General features: G+C 48.1%; 1 protein-coding gene across 2 annotated transcripts in view; it reads right to left on the bottom strand.

Moving 5' to 3' along the window:
* The window catches only part of Colq (collagen like tail subunit of asymmetric acetylcholinesterase), a 55177-nt gene that overhangs the window by 29920 nt on the left and 7019 nt on the right, over positions 1–18238 (bottom strand). The window contains exons 3-4 of one of the 2 annotated variants that reach the window (XM_052190094.1): positions 1229–1341; positions 396–494 (exon numbers count right to left, since the gene is read on the bottom strand). In XM_052190094.1, the coding sequence (XP_052046054.1) occupies positions 396–494; positions 1229–1341 (212 nt within the window). Of the gene's footprint in view, positions 1–395; positions 495–1228; positions 1356–18238 lie in introns of both variants that reach the window. The other variant, XM_052190095.1, reaches the window with a different exon arrangement.

Consider the following 18238-nt stretch of genomic DNA (forward strand, 5'->3'; position numbering starts at 1 on the left):
TGTACCTTGGTTGGGGGGTGCTTATCCTTGTGGTAACCCAGAGCCCAGGAAAGCTAAAGTAACTGGTCCCTGTGACGGCCACCTTCCGGAACTGAGCACAAACCCTTCTCGTCCACAGGTGGGGCAGCTGGTCATGTTCCTTTTTGGTGACAATAACAGCAGCCTCTACCATATAAGCAGCATCCTCAAATACGATACGAGACCCTCAGGTCTATCATGGCAGGGGCTGTACAGGTGAGGCCAGATTTACTCAGAGACTCTTCAGGGTGCTGAGGCTGGAGAGAAGCTACAGAAGAAAAACCAGCCTCACAGCACATCATGGGGCAGACACTGTGAGGCTCTGTCCATTGGTTTATGGGATGGCACAGGAGGGAGCCTGGAAGGGTGAACCTCACCTGGGGCCCAGGGGGGCCAGGAGAGCCGAGCGAGCCTTGAATGCAGGGTGATGGTGAGGCCTCAAGTTCCAGGAGATTCTTCATGTCTGGGGAGAGAAGCTTCAGAGGAAGCGACAATGGATTAGCCCCGTCAGACCAACGAAAGAGTTGTCCCTTAGCCTTGCCCATGTTCTATTTCTATGCACCGGGAACTTCTGTGCTCATTTCCCCCTAGTGGTTTTCCTTTTAAATAGACAATATGTTGTAACAGACTGTAGGCAACCAAATGCCTCACAGGTATGTTGATACCTGTTATCTAGAGTCTCTCCAGCCTGCTTCTCTTTTTCTGCTCTCCACATTCCATTTCTATCTTCCTTTCTTCTATCCTTGCCCCACTGCAGGGATTTCATGAATACTTGATTAAAACCAAACCAAACCAAAACCAAAACCAAAAAACAAACAAACAAAAAAACAAAACAAACCCCCCCCAAAAAAACAAAAAACAAAAAAGAAAAAAGAAAAACAAAAAGAAAAGGGGGAATTCTGCAGCTGACAGGGACTTGGAAACTATGAACACACCTTAGTGTTTTCAAAAGATGAGGCACCTTGCTGCCAAGACTGATTCCATCTAATTCCCAGACGAGAAAGAACTCCCTTCTTCACAGATAGGCGAGGGAACAGATGTGTGAATGAATTGGCACAGTTGGCACAATGCCCACTCCAGGCCTCTGTCCTTGAGTGACACGAGAGCTGCCCCTCTTAAATGGGATCCTGAGGTGGCCACGTTGGGCCAGGTATGGGGCTGACATGGAAGAGTCTGGAGATTCTCACTCACCCAAGTCCAGGGTACTCACCGGGCTTCGGCTGCCTCTGAAGAACGGGGGTGGGAAGAGTGGGGGTGGCGGGGGCGTCAAAAGGCAGCATGCTCTGTGGCCGCCCCGCTTCTTCTGATCCAGGCCAGGAAGGGCTGTTCAGAGAAAACTGCTGTTCCTTAGCACGGGGTTAGGATGACGATCTGCGTCATGCCCATCATGCCCAAAGGATGCATATACGGTCACCTGAGATTGGAGCAGGCCCCTGTTGGTTGTCTCAAGGCAACGAAGACACACAGAGACCCTCTCTTGCCTCTGCTGAAGGAAAATGGCCCAGACACTGTGTGTGTCCTTTTCTCCTTCAGAGACTAATTCTGTAGGTGTAGCCATATTTGGAACAGACCCTATATACTTGGGTGGATGCTCCACTTGCTAACAAGTCCCTCTTAAAAGTTGCAATGTGCAGGTGACCAGATCTGCAGTACAAGGTTGTGAATGGGCCACTGGACTTCTACAGCTTTGATCTTTACAGAGTCTTATCCATGTTTGGCTTTAATATATGGCCAGTGCTAAGGTATGTAAAAAGATGCAGATCCCATACTATAGCACAATAGAGTTCTACAAAGAGAACAGATTGCACCCAAGAGCTAGAAAACACCCGCCAGCCGCAGAGGCCTGCAAACCCTAGCCTCTGTGCTCCCCACACCACTGGATCCTCACAGCACGGATGCTACATGAGGAGGTTTATAGTTTATGCAAATTGAACCTCACAACGTGAATTCCTATGTCTGTCTTCTCTTTCTCAACACAGCATTTGAGGGAGTGGAACAGGCTGTAATTACGGTTCGTGCAGAGTTCTGCTGTGTGGCTGGACCAGAATGTTCTGACCCATTGTGCGAGCATCACTGGTGTGCACGAGGTGATACTGATGCTCATGTACTGGAGTGGCTACGATGAAAAGGACAGGAGAAAAATATGGCAAGGAGCAGGGACAGCCAGAGCGTTCTCCTGTTCTAGCGGGTGGGAATGGAAGCTGGTGTGGTCTTTGGGAAACTGCATGGTGTTTTCTATTGAAGCTGAGTGGAGACATACGGTCCAGCTCAGCAATTTCACTACTGGGAATTTACCAACAGAAAGGGCAGCTGCACTAGAATGCTTGCTTGTAGCAGTGATATCAAGAAAAGCTGTATTTTTCCGGTTCCTAGCTTGGGCCTCAGATTCCTGGATCTCTGATCTCACAGGGCGGGCCTAGGCAAGGCCTCCCCATGCCTCTGATTCCTGAGCTCTATCTGTGCATGATGTGCATGCAGTGTTTGAGACAGTCAGAAGAGGGCATCTCCTGGATCTGCTGTGATAGCCTCCATGTTGGTGCTGGGATTTGAACCCTGGTCTTCTGGAAGAGCAGCCAACACTCTTTTTTTTTTTTTTTTTTTTGGTAGGGGGGAGAGTTTCGAGACAGGGTTTCTCTGTGTAGCCCTGGCTGTTCTGGAACTCACTCTGTAGATCAGGCTGGCCTCGAACTCAGAAATCCACTTGCCTCTGCCTCCCAAGTGCTGGGATCAAAGGTGTGCGCCACCACCACCCGGCACAGGCAGCACTCTTAACTGCAGAGCCATCTCTCCTGTCTCTGCTGTTCTCTTTCTTGGTTTGATAGTTATGTTTTCAAGCTTTACTCTGTCACCAGCTCTTGGCCAGTGTTGAGAAGCCAGGAGTAGACAACTTTGGCTTCTCCACACTATGCTGGGCTATTGAAGAGGGTGGCAAGTGCGTGAGCCCCCTCCAGTTTCCCTTGTCCCCCTTTTGCCTCAGGAGACAGCAATGATCCCAGGCTGCAGCTCTCCAAAGCCCTCTAGAAGGAACACCGGGGAACTCGGCAGGCCATGTGGCTAGTTTGCCCCACGGCCACTGATTTTCAAGGCCATATATGGTCTCCAATGGTGCCGGTCCAGCACCCTGGAAGCTTCCCTAGGGAAAGATCTTGGGTCTCCCAAGGCAATCACTTCTCCAACTTCTTCCTGGAAACTGGAGGCATCTTCAGCGAACATAAATTATCAGCTGCTTTTGCTGCCAAAGCATCTGCCTTTACACTACCCCCATTCCCCGCCCCTGCCTCCCCCTTGACCTACTTTATGCCAGCAGGTGTGGGCCTTCTACTTCTGCCCCTCCCCCAGCTCCAGGAGCTGTTTGTTTTTAGCACAGTCTGGTTTATTTACAGCTCATTCCAGTGCTGAGTATTTCCATCAGGTGGATGAGACTGGGAGCAGCCTCCCCTCTTCACTCTCCCTGTCAGCTTAGCCAGGGCTTCGCGTGTCTATTTTGGTGCAGAATGGCCCTGTGCACCTCTCCCAGGCTTGTGCTGTCTCCGCTGGAACAGTACCTAACTAAGTTCAAGGTCCAGCCTGGAAGAGCTCCAGAAGGCTCCATTGTAATGGAAACTGGTGGGTGTGTAGCACTGTTGCCCGTTGTGGCCTGGTGCATGACTCAGCCCCAGGCGGTTGCCTTGGCAACATCAAGGGACTCCAGGACCACCGGCCTTCACTTGATGATACTAATGCAATTGTATCTGTGGGGATTGGTCTACATAAGTATAGACAATTGTCTAATGAAGGTTCTGGCAATGTTTGGTTTTTATCCCTCATGGAAAGGAGCCTTTTCCCTGCGTTGTTTGGTGAAACTGAGGTATGGTCTTGGAGAGTGATGCACGCCAATGGACTCTTGGAAATAGAGGAACTTGCATCTAAGAGTTTGAGTCTGGGCTGCACGTGGCCCTGTGATGTGATACAGTCACTTCCTCAACCCAAGGACTCAGTTTTCTCATCTATACCACCAAGAGTTTGGCCGATCTCCCCTCCAATGACAGGCTTTATGGTAAGTATGACACCAGGATCACCATTGGGTCTATCTTTCTTTTTCCCTGCAAGTTCATCAGCAGACCACCAGGTCCCTATTCCAGCCTCCCACACCAAGTGGCGCCCCTCAGGGCGAGCTAGCAAAGGAAGAAAGCATCCTGCCTTAGGCTGGCAAACACCAAGTGCAGCCATGTGCTAACGGCCCTATACCTGCCTGTGCGTAGGGAGCTTTCACACCCCACCCCCCCGCCCGCCAACCTGTTGGAGTGGCATTAGGAAGAAACCCCAGAGGAAGGAAGACAGACAGTGAAAGACGCATGTCCCATGGTGTCTCTGGGTGCCCCCGTGGTAGGCTGCAAGGCCCAGTAACAGTGACATTCACACACTAACTGGCTACAGTTTGCCCAAAGTTGTCCGCGCTTCACAGTTCCGAAGAAGCCTGCCTCCTGGAACTTTGCATCAGCCCTGCACGCACAGACCATGCAGCCTTGAAAAGCAAGTTCCGATCCTAGAGGTAAAACCAGTTTGACAGTCTTTGAAGAGGGGGAAGTGGGGGAAGGTTTGCACCTGAGTGAGCATGGACAGCAAGGGTGGGGGGGACACCTACAAAGAAAGCCATCTGGTGGTTTGGTGGCTGCTGTCTTTGAGCCACATCACCCAAGCCAGTTGGCCCGGAATGGTGGCGAGCATCCGGGCCACCTAATGCCACCGGGATCTGTGGACCACAGAGTACGGTTTTACTGCAAAGTCAAGTGGACAGCAGCTGCCAGCCACTCTGGAGTCAAGGTCACAAGAGGGACAACAAAGGACTTCACATGCATAAGCATGCATGCAAGGTCCCCAAAGACTCCTTCCCATCCCTTCACCCTGCCATCTTAAAACTGACTGAGAAGTTTCAAATTTAAAGTCTGCTGATGCTCCCAGGACAAGCCTACTTTTCAAGCCTATTTAAAAATTAATGCATACACATATATATTCTTGCTCTCTCTGTTACACACACACACATACATACACACACACACACACACACTTACCCAAGTAGCCAGCTGAGTGACAGAGAAGTCCCAAAATGATGAGGAGAAGACGAGTGAATCTGAGTGACGGGCCTGTCATCATGTGGCAAAGCCCAAGGCAGACTGGCCGGGGAACACAAGCTAGAGACAGGCTGAGGTTTGTCACGCCCCCGAGTGCTGCCCGTGCCTGGCCTGCTTGGCATTTGTGGTGGGAGCCGTCCAATCCCTGCTTTGATGTTGCTTCTGCCCCAGATGCCAGGCTCTCGGGGGCCGGTCCTGAGCTCCAGGGAGCCGGGATGGGTAGGCAGTTCTAGCTACTCACAGACGCTTCTGTAGAACAGACCGTGAAGACACAGTACCCTCTACCCAAGGAGGCTGTGAGGATGGGAGCTCTGTCCAATGATCCCCTCAGACACCACAAGGAGGAAACAGCACCATCTGTCAACCACGGGGCTTTTCATTTGCCTCAAAACTGTCTCATCAATACTGTTTTGGCATGCATGAGTCACGCCACAGAGGATGACAAGGAGATTCTGCCCTCTTCTGCTTCAGGGGAGATCTGCGTGGCTCAGTGTTTGCTATCAAAAAGTCACACTCAAAATAACAAAACACAAACTGTTCATATTGTGCGTGAGTAGCTATGTAGTCTTCTACATATGTAAATATATATGCATACACACATACATATATGTGTGTATTTCCAAAGCCCGTGAGGGTTGAACCCAGACCTCATGCATGCTACACATGTAGTCTACCACTGAGCTGCATCCACAGTCTCCAATCTTTTTTACAAGAACCTTGTCTATAAAATAACAAAGTGGCACACGCTAGATACACACTGCCATATGCCTGAGACCTTACTACATGCTCGAAGCAGGAGCACACATAATATTCTAAACCATAAAAGATAAGGTTATTGGTACTTAGTAATAAGCACTGACTGAAGCAGCTCAGCGATGAGCTTTCCAACGAGAGTAGCAGACTTAGTCTACAAATGGCCGATAGTAAATGTTTTAGGGTTATGGGCCGCATAGTCAGCGTCAAAGAACTTTGCTATCGCTGGGCGGTGGTGGTGCATGCCTTTAATCCCAGCACATGGGAGGTAGAGGCAGGCAGATCTCTGAGTTTGAGGCCAGCCTGGTCTACAGAGTGAGTTCCAGGACAGCCAGGGCTATACAGAGAAACCCTGTCTTAAAAAGAAAAAAAAAAGAGAGAGAGAACTTTGCTATCGAGCATAAAAGTGGTCACGGGCAATAGCTAAAGATAACTGTGATCAGGTCCTGATTAAACTTTATTTATAAAAATGGGAGGGGAGCTGGATTTGGACCCCAAGAAGTAGTCTACCAACCCCAACCAAAGGAAAGCTCAGTGGTCAGATCTATCCACTGGACGCACCATCCACTGCGGACTCATAGCGAGACCAGCTGTGTGAACGTGCAGTGACCAGACCTGCTGTCTGGGCTCAGGAGTGAGCTGTTTAGTGTCACAGTAACAGTCCTAGCTGAACCCCTGGGCTTGCCACTCAATAGCTATTGCCTCTGAGCCAGATGCTTCTATCTGAGCCTCAGCTTTCTCACCTGTAAAGTGGGTGTTGTTGCATAACTCAGCTGGAAGGATTAGAGCCATAGCTTTTCCGTTTCTGGCATAGAAGAGGGCTCTTTATCAACCTATTTTTGGATAACTTGGCCAGGATGAAAGAGGAGAGTGCAGCCTTAGGGACGTCCGGGGAGAGTTACGAGAGAAAGAGATAGTTGGAGAGAGAATGAAACGAGAGGTCAGAACAGGCTTCCTGGAAGGGGTGGCATTTGAGATGAGCCTTAAAAGTAGAAATTTTTCTGGCACAAAGTGGGGAGGAGAGAAGAAGGCTTGGGCTCAGTTCCTCTGATCTCAGACATCTGAGTCAGGAGCAGCAAGGACAGGGCACGCTCCATTCAGAGGCCCAACAGTAGAACAGTAGCACCTGCACCATCTCCCCCACTTTCTCTGTGTGGTCAAAGTTCCTGTGATGGTTAGAATGAGAGTGCCCCTCCCCCAGGCTCAGTTGCTTGAATAGTTGGTCCCCAGCTGGTGGATTGGTTTGGGAAGGATTAGGCTTTGCTGGAGGAGGTATGTACTGGGGTCAGGTGGACAGGCTTTGAGTTCCAAAAGACCCTCACCATTCCCAGTGTGTTCCTTCTGCCTCTTGCTTTCCCTGATTTGAGCCCTCAGCTCGTCCTGCCACCTGCCACCTGCCACCACACCTCTGTTCTGCCATCATGGATTTAACCCTTTGAAGCCAAAGGCCAATTAGATGCTTTCTCTGTAAGTTGCCTTGGTCATGGTGTCTTGTCACAGCAATTGAAAAGTAACTAAGACAGTCTCATTGTTGTTCCTGTTCCTCCTCTTCCTCCTTCTTCTCCTCTTCCTCCTCCTCCTCTTCCTCCTCCTTCTCTTCCTTCTTCTTCTTCTCCTAGTCATCTTCTTTCTTTGGAGAGGTCTCATTCTGTAACCCAGGCTATCCTAATACTCACGGTGTAGTTTAGTATTTGAAGTAATTCTCCTGCCCCATGCTCCTTGATGCTGGGATAACAGGCACGTGCCACCACATCTGATCAGATCGTCATTCCCCGCCCCCCTGCCCTGCCCCCAGCATCATGAATGTCTTTTAGCCCTTGGATGTTTTGCTACTTTCACAGCAAAACCTTTCTGTTTTTCTTAACCATGTAGCATCAAACTTTTTTTAAAAAAGATGTATTCATTTTATTTTATGTATGAATGTTTTGCCTGCATACATTTATGTGCACCACGTGTGCTTGGTGCCCTCAGAGCTAAGAAGAAAGCATCAGATCTTCTAGAATTGGAGTTCTGGATGGTTGTAAACCACCATGTGGGTGCAGGGAATAGAACCTGGGTCCTCTGTAAGCACAACAGGTGCTTTTAACTGCTGAGCTGTCTCTCCAGATCTCAACATCAGACTTTTTTGTCTGTTTGTTTTGAGACAGGGTTTCTCTGTGTAGCCCTGGCTGTCCTGGAACTCAAAACTCAGAAATCTGCCTGCCTCTGCCTCCCAAGTGCTGGGATTAAAGGTGTGGGCCACCACAGCCGGGTTAGATTTCTTTATTATTATATGTAAGTATACTGTAGTTGTCTTCAGACAGACCAGAAGAGGGCGTCAGATCTCTTTACAGATTATTGTGAGCCTGGTCATGTGGGTGCTGGGATTTGAACTCAGGACTGTTGGAAGAGCAGTCAGTGCTCTTACCTGCTGAGCCATGTCTCCAGCCCCCAGACTTTCTTTTTTTAAAGGGTTTACTCGTGTAACCAGCTCAGCTGGACACGTCACTCCTGTGAAAGCAAGGCAAGTGGCCTCTAGAATTGGGCCCTGGCCAACTCTGAATTTCTATTTGATCTTAATAGGGCTGTGAGTCTGTGCTCTGCATCTTTCTCTGTGTGTGTCTTTCAGCCATGCTTTTTCTGTCCTATTCCACTTCCCCCGACTGCCTTTGTCCTGTGTCTTCCTGGCACCAACAATGGCATTTCCTTAAGTCAAACACCTATGCATATAATCCACCTTTCTGCTGCTTGCCAAGTTCCTAGCCAGCCTCGGAGTTCGGCTCCCTGGTCAGTAGCTCTGGCCGGAAACTGCTGTTGGAATGTGAAGGACTTATTTCCCCTGCATGTGAAAGGACATCACCAGGTGAGCTCTCTCCAGCTTCACTCCATAGAGACTTTGCTTCCTGGACAAGGGGACCCTCGTAGGGCTCTGGGTGCTAGAAACGAGTACCTCCTTCCTGCTGTCAGATCTGGCCCTTGGCTTCACTCCTATGCTCCTATGTGTGGGCCCAGGCCTAGCTTACTACTGATGTGCTGCCTGCAGAACCACATTCATAATCAGTTTCTGGGCCACCCTGCTGCTGTCAACAGGTGTCACATTCACAGTGCTTTGTCTTAACTGTGGCTCTGGGATTCATCAGCCAGGCCAGAAGACCACTTCTGGAAGGTTGCCTCTGTGGGTACCGTTCCAGACCTTCCAGTCCCCACTGGTGCACAGGGGCCTGCAGTCGCCGATCACAGCCGAGATGGATTCTGTCACAGCATCTGCCTCCACTGGCTCTCCTGCCTCTGCTGCACAGATAGATATCTGTGACCCAGCTACTTCCAGTAACTGTCCCCCAGGGACCCAGAGGACACACACATACACACACACACACCCCAAACGATATTTTTAGAAGTCTACATGTTTGGGAGCAGAGTGTAGGATACCACTAGTTCTAGAGCACTTGAAATCTGCAGTCTTGGCTTCAGACTTTGATGGGCTGATTGAAAACACCTACTGGCAAAGACTGTCCCATCCCCTTGACCAAATTTTGGTCGGGCTTCACTGCCTCCCTCTCTTGACTAAGACTCTGGTTTGAATTTGGGCTTCTGCATCCATTCTCACAGTTGTAGCTGCCTCTCCCTCCCCCAGTTAATCAGACTGAAGGAATTCCTCATCAGGTCAAGTCCTCATTGTCACCCTTGACATTGGATGGCTCTGGCCTGCTTTTGACAAAATCCCATGAGCTGGTTCTGCCAGAATCCCCCTACCCTCATCTCTTCCATCCATCCATCATCAATCCATCCAACTGGCTCCTTGACTGTAAGTCCCCATTTGTCCTTGTACTGGAGCTGGTCTAGATCTTTGCTTCCCTCTAAGCTAGTCTTAATGTCAATGGCAAAAGTCTTAAATTGTATTAAATAGATCCACTACTTTTGTTGTCTTGGGGTAGCCCTACATTCTACTGAAGTCTGCAAATATTTCTTGAATGCCTTTGCCTTTTCTACGCTAAAACAATGGTGATCTAGATTAGTGCTTGGCACACATTTTGTTCGTCCTCTTGGCTGACCATTTGGTAAAGGGGAAAATGACTCTTGGTGAAACCATATTACTAGGTCTGGGTTACAGAGCTAGAATAGACTTGGAAATGGAGCGCACAGGAACTTTGCACAGAGCCCTGTGGGCAGGCAGCCTCCCGAGCCATCTTAATGAGCCATCAAATGAGTGGGGGGGGCAGCTCATTTGACCCTAGCCACTTACAGCCTGCCTGTTCTTCCCACTGCTGCTGTGGGGCCATCAGCCTCCCTCCATCCCTATCAATCTCTAGTCAGCTGGCTCCCCGCTCCCGGCTACTGTCTATCCATCTCAGGATTGCCTTGGAGTTGGCGCTGTACAAAGATGGTTGACATTTCCCTCAAAGATGTGTTCAACCACTCCACAACCAGAGCAACCCCAGGGACCTGGGACATGTGACTATTCTTGCCATAGTTCTGAGAGCAGGGGATTCCGCCCCTGAGGGATGGCAGAGACACAATATGGAAAGTTTGAATGTCAACCTGCAGATGCATCACGTCCTACCAGGGATATGGAGCTATAATCAGAATTTTGTTTTCCTTTGGACAAGGTCTACGTAGCAGTAGCTGATCTGGAACTTACTATGTCAACAAGACTGGGGACACAGAACCCACCCAGTACTACCAAGGGAGCAAACATCCAAAGAAGCCAAAGGTTGTACCTCAAAATCTGATTGGAGATATAGCTATTTGCTAACACTAGAGATCTGTCTACTTTCATTTTATTTTGAGTTAGTGCATAAAATAATAGGTGTCATGTGATCACATCTCACTCATATGCCATCTCTCCTTGCTCTTATTTGACCCTCCCCTCTATACATTGCTTCAACAATCTTCTTCTGCATCCATGATATATATATACACACACATATATATACATATATATGTATATTCTACATACAAAAAGACATGAATATATTCTTTTACCCCATCATTAACTGTTCTTGTTCTCATCTCCCCACTCCCTTTATATTCCTTTCTCTCCCTTTATAGGCCGCCTTCTACTTCCATGTTTATATATATATATATCATATTTATATTTAAATACAGAAAAATCCTACCATTCTTTGTTAATTTTTTATTATTTACCTTATTTATGTGCATCATGTGTGCCCATGTGCCTCTCATGTATGTGGAGGTCAGGACAACTTGTAGTAGTGGTTCTCTCCTACCAGGTGGCTCACAGGCATTGAACTCAGGAAATCAGGCTTGGCAGCTTGTGCCCTACCTGCTGAGCTGTCTCTCCATCCCCAAGCCTGTCTTTGTAATGGAGTTTTATGGTCGCTCATCGTTGAGCAGACATCGTGGCTGTCCTTCTGACTCCAGTTACAGCCAGGGCTCGATCGAACGTGTTGGCCAGTAAGCTTTATAAACACATTTGCCTTTTCTCTAGGCTACATTTCTAAGTTGGCAGAGTTTTCAGGTCACTTTAAAAATCTACCAAAACAATTAACAACAAGGAGACAGATGGCTGAATGGACCATAGAGTGACCACGGCCAAGTGCTGACTGACAAGAATCAGCTGTGTCCTGCGGTATCTCAGACCAGGGAGCTTCATTAACACACACTCATTCCTCACAGGTCTGGTCACCAGAAGTCCAAAGTCAACATGTTGATGGCTAAGGATTCTCCTGTGCCCTTCCTCACTGGCTCGCGGGCAACTGGGTGCCATCTTGCTGTGCCCCTCTATGCCTCTCCTCTGTGCCTGTGTTCCTGGCCTCTCTTTGTATGTCCAAGCCTAATTTTCCATAAGACCACTGGTCAGAGTGGATTAGGGTTCACCCTAAAGCCTTGTTTAACTCTGTTGCTTCTTTAAAGACGCCATGACCTCAACAGTTCCATCCCAATGAACAGGGCAGGGGCAGGAGCAGGGGTGAGGAATCTTGAGGGGGCACCATTTAGCCCAGAGCTGAATACTAGTAGCTTCTGAATGATTCTTTTCACAATTTCTTTTGAATTTTTGAAAATATTTATGATAATAAAAAGAGAAAACAAACTACTTAGAATCACAAGATAAAAGTTGAGGCAGGTCAGCCCTGAGCCTCTGTTGACCAATCTGAGGACCCTGAAGCTACACAGAACTTAGGTGTCAATGCTTTGGGGAGCTTGCAGCCACTCATCATGAGGGCAAGACCCCACCCCCTGCCCCAAACACACAAACACTCACAGATACTCCTGGAGAAGAGCTACAAAGAAGAGAGCCACCTCCCGGTTGTCATTTTAGCCAAATCAGATATCAACAGTGTCTTCTTTGCTTGCAAGAACAAAAGAAAACAAACGCATCCCCCTTTCTTCCCACAGGGGAATTGTTTTGGATCTTATCTAAAGGAAGGCATCTGCTTCTTTGAGTTCATCTTCTAATTTGACCAAATAGCCTGTGGTGGATGGAGAGGGAGGAGGAGAGACAATGTTATTAGGAGACCAGGGAGCATCAAGAAGCCCCCAAGAGGCTGGCTGCGCCTTGGCTCAGAATTGGATTACAGCAGCCGGCATCAGTCAACAGGCACTATTAAATCTTCTGCTGCGCTTGACAAGGAAGGCCAAGTTTGTGGAATTATTCAGGAAATCTGGCCGCAGGTCAGCTGCCCTGGGCCTGCAGGGTGTGTTATTTCCAACACCTGCTGACAGCTGTGGCCGGGTGGAAAGACCCTGAACTTCCATGCCTTTGTTTTTGTTTTTTCCACAGTGACACTTCACTATGGAAACTTGAAATACAAAACTCTGTGGCTCCCTTAACCCCTTCTCCTAAATGCTTTTTCTGTTTCCACTTGCTGTATGAATGGTCTGGAGTTCCAAGACAAGTGGGAAGGAGAGAAGCTGGATTCCGGGAGCCCAGAGAGGTATCTCATCAATTCACCAAATCTCTGTATTTCAGAAATTGGGGGAGCGCAGGATTGCCTCTTTGGACTCCACTGAGCAACAAAGGTTCAACGAAGCAAGTTGCCGAAATTAAGCCGAGCCTTTTTGTAACCCTGTAATTGCAGAAATCCTCCTGCCTTAGCTCCCTAATCACTGAGATCACTTTTGTATGTCACGTCCATCCCTTTTAGCCCCTTTACACATAGCCAAAGGATTATTCTGTCTCACTGTGTTGTAGGAGACACAAAGGTCTGTGTGCTCATGGAAAGTACTGAAGCACCTGGAATGCTAAACACACAGTGTTGTTCCCTCAAGGGAAGGAATGTGTAGCCTGTTATCTGCCCAGAAAGCCGAGAGCAGACAAGGTTAATAGCCTGGTGACCTTGACACGATCCCTGAGACAGAGACTACACTGAACCGTCTCCCAGACCTCAGTATAAGCCAGCTTTCCCCAGGCAATCTGTAGCACCTATCCTTACAAACTTTACAAGGAGGTTAGATGTGGTCACATCCGATTTGTATTTAGCTCATTTTGTTCCTCTAAGAGATTTATGTATGCTTTGTTGTGCACACGGGATTGGGTTAATTAACACCAGAATAAGTTTTCACTAAATTGTGCAGTGCTTAAATACACCTAAAATGAACTACTGGGGGTCAGACTCCAGAAGTTTGAACAAACACTGGCTAGTTGTGTTGAGCCATACTAACTTCTTGCCTCCCATGGAGCATTACACTGCTGGCTGATGCGGCTGCAGAGGGGCCTGCACTCTGAATATAAAATGCACCTGCATTCTTTTATACAGCTTTATAATATTTCTTCACTCGGTAGAACCAAAATTTGCTTGTTCTTGTTTTGATGTGCAATCAGGTGGCTTGCAAACACTCACAGCATGTAACTACTGCCACAAAACCACCTTCTGTTTCTTGATGTGTTGTGCGTGAGAGAATTTACAGCAGTCAGGGCATGAGTTTTACGTGTGCCATCTGCTTCAAAGCCTGGGCGGCCAACCCTTCCCAGGAGCAGGGGGTAAAAGTGTGTGTGTGTGTCTGTCTGTCTGTCTGTCTGTCTGTCTTGACGCTGTCACAGACAGCCCACTGCCATAGCTGTGAGAGGTGAGACATAGCTCCTTTGGTTCTCATTTATGTTTCTGTGATAGTGGATAGCACCAAGGACACTGTCACATGCTGCAGAGCCTTCAGAACTTCAGGGGGCTGCTGGACTAATTCTTTCTTCGTATCAATAAGGAGAGCTATGACCATTATATGACTACTCTTCTCTCCAGCCCCCCTCCACCCCCGCCCCCACTTCTCCTTCCTTTCTTTTCTCCCAGTTTGTTTAGGCCTCAAACATTTTTTTCTTTTTTTCTTTTTTCTTTTTTTAGTTTTTGGAGACAGGGTTTCACTGTGTAGCCTTGGCTGTCCTAGAACTCACTCTTTAGACCAGGCTGTCTTTGAACCAGGAACTTTAAATCCCTACCTCTGCCTCCAGAGGGTTGGGATAAAAGGCATGTGCCACCACTGCCCAGCTATAACTTTTTATTTTGTGTTCATTAGTGTTTTAACTGCATGTATGAGGCGTCAGAAGCCCTGGACCTGGAGTCACAGGCAGTTGTGGGTTGCCATGGGGCTGCTGCGAATTGAACCTGGGTCTTTGGGAAGAGAGGCCAGTGCTCTTAACCGCTGAGTCATTTTTGCCAGCCCTGAAACACATTTTTCGGTGGAGTGGAATTTAACATATCAACCATTTCTTTTCTGATTTTTGCCATACCCCACCACTTCAGTTATATGTATGTATGTATATATATATATATATATATATATATATATATATACTCCCAAGCTTTACAGTTTCTATTTTATATTTAAAAATATTTATCCTTGTATTTTATATTTAACTAGTTTTTAATTAATTATAGTATAAGATGTAAGTCTGTTTACTTTTTCTCAGAGGGTAATTTTTCTTTTTGTTAATTTTTAAGTTAGTATACAAAATAATGGGGTTTTATCATGTTTGATATATATATATAATTATAATTTTACTCATGTGCCTGCCCTTGCCATTCCTTGTTCCCCTTCTTACTCTTGTTGATCTCCTGCTTAGTCTTGTGTGTGTGTGTGTGTGTGTGTGGTGTGTGTTCCACACATGAGGGAAGAGAATTCACATCTTTGAGCCTTCAAACAGAAGACAGAACTCTATTCCTATAAACCGGGTGGGCAGAGGCCCTAGTGTGGAGCCTTGTACTGTTGTTTTGCTAAGTGGTCACACAGCAGACTGCCCTTAAACGCTTCCGTTTACATCCACGGGTTTGGAGGGGCTGCCTCTTGCAGCGGTTAGTGCAGAGGCTCAAAACCGGTCACAGTGCTGAGAGAAAGAGACTGTCGGCCATTTGCACACACACCCTCAAGCCTCCGGGAAACCGCAGCGGAGCTGGAGCTGGTGGGTGGGGGCGCTGTGGAAGTGACAGGGCCACTGCTCTCATAAGCTCACTGCAGCGATGATAACCTGCACACAACCATGCTGCACATAAATAGAGACTCAGCATCCAAGGGACGTTATCTTCTGCCTCTCTCCCTCATAACCCTTCTTCTTTCCCTCTCGTTTAGGTTTCTCCTCCCTCCATACTGTGCCCTCCTATTTCATATCTATAAACGTACGTGTACAATAGATGTTTTGATTATACACATTAGAATTATAATCAGACATCTCTGTGTTTATAACTAGCATCCAGAGTCCTTTTATGAGAGAAACATAAAATCTAAATCCGTCTAAATCTCATTTATTTTGCTTCACGCGATGACCTCCAGTCGCAGTGCCCTGAAAATGGCATAGTTTCGTTCTTTCAGCTGAGGATCACCCCGCAGTGTCTGCACGCCACATTTTCCTCACGCCTGTGTCTGTACATGGACATCTAGCCAGCTTCCGAATCCTGGCCTCTGTGACTAGGGCTGTAATAAACACAGTGTGCTGGCATCTCTGAAGAACGCTGAGGCGGAGTCCTTCTGGGTGGGCTCAGGAGAGGCGCAGCTGGGCCTCACAGTGCTCTCTCTTCAGTTTTCTGAGGGTCCTCCACGCTGACCGCAGCTTCCTGAGTTTTGCTTTCCCGCCATCTGTATGTAGGGTTCCTCCCCTCCCCCATCTGGGACAGCATTTGCTTCCTTTTCAGTTCTTTGAGGTAAGGTCTCAGTCTGTAGCCCAGGTTAGCCTCAAACTCATTACAGTCCTCCTGCCTCAGTCTCCCTGGTGCTGGATTACAGGGCAGGTCATCCATGCCCTGCTTGTTATCCCATGACAGACATTCTGACTGGGGAGAAAGAATCAGTCAGCTTTGAATAGCTTGTCCTGATGACTGAGGATGTGGAACATTTTTTATATAGTCACGGGCCATTCTTGCTTCCTCTGAGAACCACCCATTATTAATTCATTCACTGGGCCTGACTCTCTCCTTGAGCCGACTCAGGCATCGAATTCTGCTTCCTAAAGACATCCCACTAGTGAGGGGATATGTCAGCCAAACCAATATGGCTCTCACAAGGCCCACTGCCTTCCACACCCTGGAGTCTCATCCCTCCAAACATTAACTCTCCATGTTGAGAATCTGCTTTCTGTCTGATCATGGGGCATTTGGAAGCTTCTATGGCCCATCTTGAGGTCTACCTCAATAAAGATGGTGGTGGAATTTAAGTTGGCCCTATACGGACACAACGTGGCACACCAACCAGCTTCAACCTCTCCTGACAGGGGGACCCTGCAGGCTCCTCACACAAGGCACATGTTCACCACTGGGCTGAACTAGGGTCTCAGCAACAGGGGCGCTCCAGCTGAGTAGGCTGCGGTCACCCTACTTCCTGCCGTCCCTGTCACTGAGAAGTTCTACACTCTGCCTGAGGTTAGGAAGGCCTCCCTGGTGGAGGACGTCCCTGGTGCAAGAGGACAGCTGCTGGGGGTTTCCCAAATTCTTCAAAAGAAAGCAGCTAGAGGTGAGCAGAGGATGCCGGGAGGGGGTGGGGAGCTCAAAGGGGAGACCGGAAGGGGAAGGCCGGAAGGGGCGGGGCTTGCACGCTTCATTCATGCCCTCATTAACTCTTTTCAGCCCTTATCCGGGTAAAATTGACTGAAAGACCACACAGCCACCAGCTTCCCTCAGCTGTTCCCAGCCCTCAAACAAGCAGTTCCCCCATGTTTTCATTGGTTGCCATGGGGAGATAAGCATGAATGTGAATCGGGAGATGCCTGGGGCTCACAGATGGAAGAGTGCCAGGTATATTTTTAAGACATCAGGGGAAGCCCGTCACCAGGGAAGGAGAGCCTTCTTCCCTGAATAGCTGCCCAGCATTGTCCTTCCTTAAGACCTAGTTTGCAAATGAAAAGTGGTAGAAATACGAATTTCTTGCTTTAATTCACTGAGTATTTTAAGCAATAAGTTATTTCAATGTTTGGTTTGGGTGCTGTAAAAGGTAGTGACGGGCACTGTAATGTTCATAATGACCCTCCTCAATCCTTTCAAAGTATTTGTGAGAGTCTTTTAGCCCCATGGAGGGCAATTTGCCTAAAGTCCCACCACTATGAGAAACAAAAACCTTGATCCCAGGGAGCAGAGTGCTGGAAGTGTTGGTGCCCAAGACTTAGCCTGTAACTATCCCAGATCCCTGTCTTCCTGAGGTCCCCAATAGCACTGAAATCCAGTGACCCACATGGTGACTAGTTCAGGAAAACACCTCACAGAGACTTTGAGTTTCACTTTCTTCACTGTGAATGGACTGGGGTAGCAGAATAAACTCCAATTTGTTTTTAAGACAAACATTCTAAGTTGACCTGCCCTTAGAGAGGCATGGCCCCCACCCTTGGGTCTGAGTAAAATTACAAAATGTTCCTGGCAGTTGCAAAATACAGCAGCTGCAGCTGGCTGATAACAACAGAGTAGACTAAGAAAACATAAGTTGTTCCCAGGTCAAGGTGCTCCTTTTTGATGTATGGACTCTCCTTACATCAAGGTGGTTTAACCAGGTGGTGTAAACCAGTTAGCTTAAAGGCCAGCATTCCTTTACCATCTCATGTAACACCAAGGCTTGGAAACCCCCCCCCACCCCACCCCTACTTGCGTTTTTTTTTTTTTTTTCCTTTATAACCCCCTTCCCCAAGGCCTCGGGCCTGCTCTCCTATCCTGCTACATCAGGAAGGTTTGTGGTCCAGGCTCGCAACCCTGAATAAAGACTCTCATGTGCTTGCATCGGAGTTGTGGTTCCTGGCGGTCTCTGAGGTTTTCGAGATCTGAAGAACTCTAGGCAACCACACTCCTGTCTGCTTCAAATCCTATAGCATCTAAAGCAAGCATGAGGTAAGCATGGTCCACCAAATGGCCCCTGTCAGTATCTAGACCAGCGCTTTGGAGGTTGTAAGTGCCACTGTCTGCGTGAAAGGGGCATTGTGGGTAACTAAGATACTTAAAGTGAGGAGACAATCC

Source organism: Apodemus sylvaticus, chromosome 8, assembly GCF_947179515.1.
Source record: "Apodemus sylvaticus chromosome 8, mApoSyl1.1, whole genome shotgun sequence".
Lineage (NCBI taxonomy): Eukaryota > Metazoa > Chordata > Mammalia > Rodentia > Muridae > Apodemus > Apodemus sylvaticus.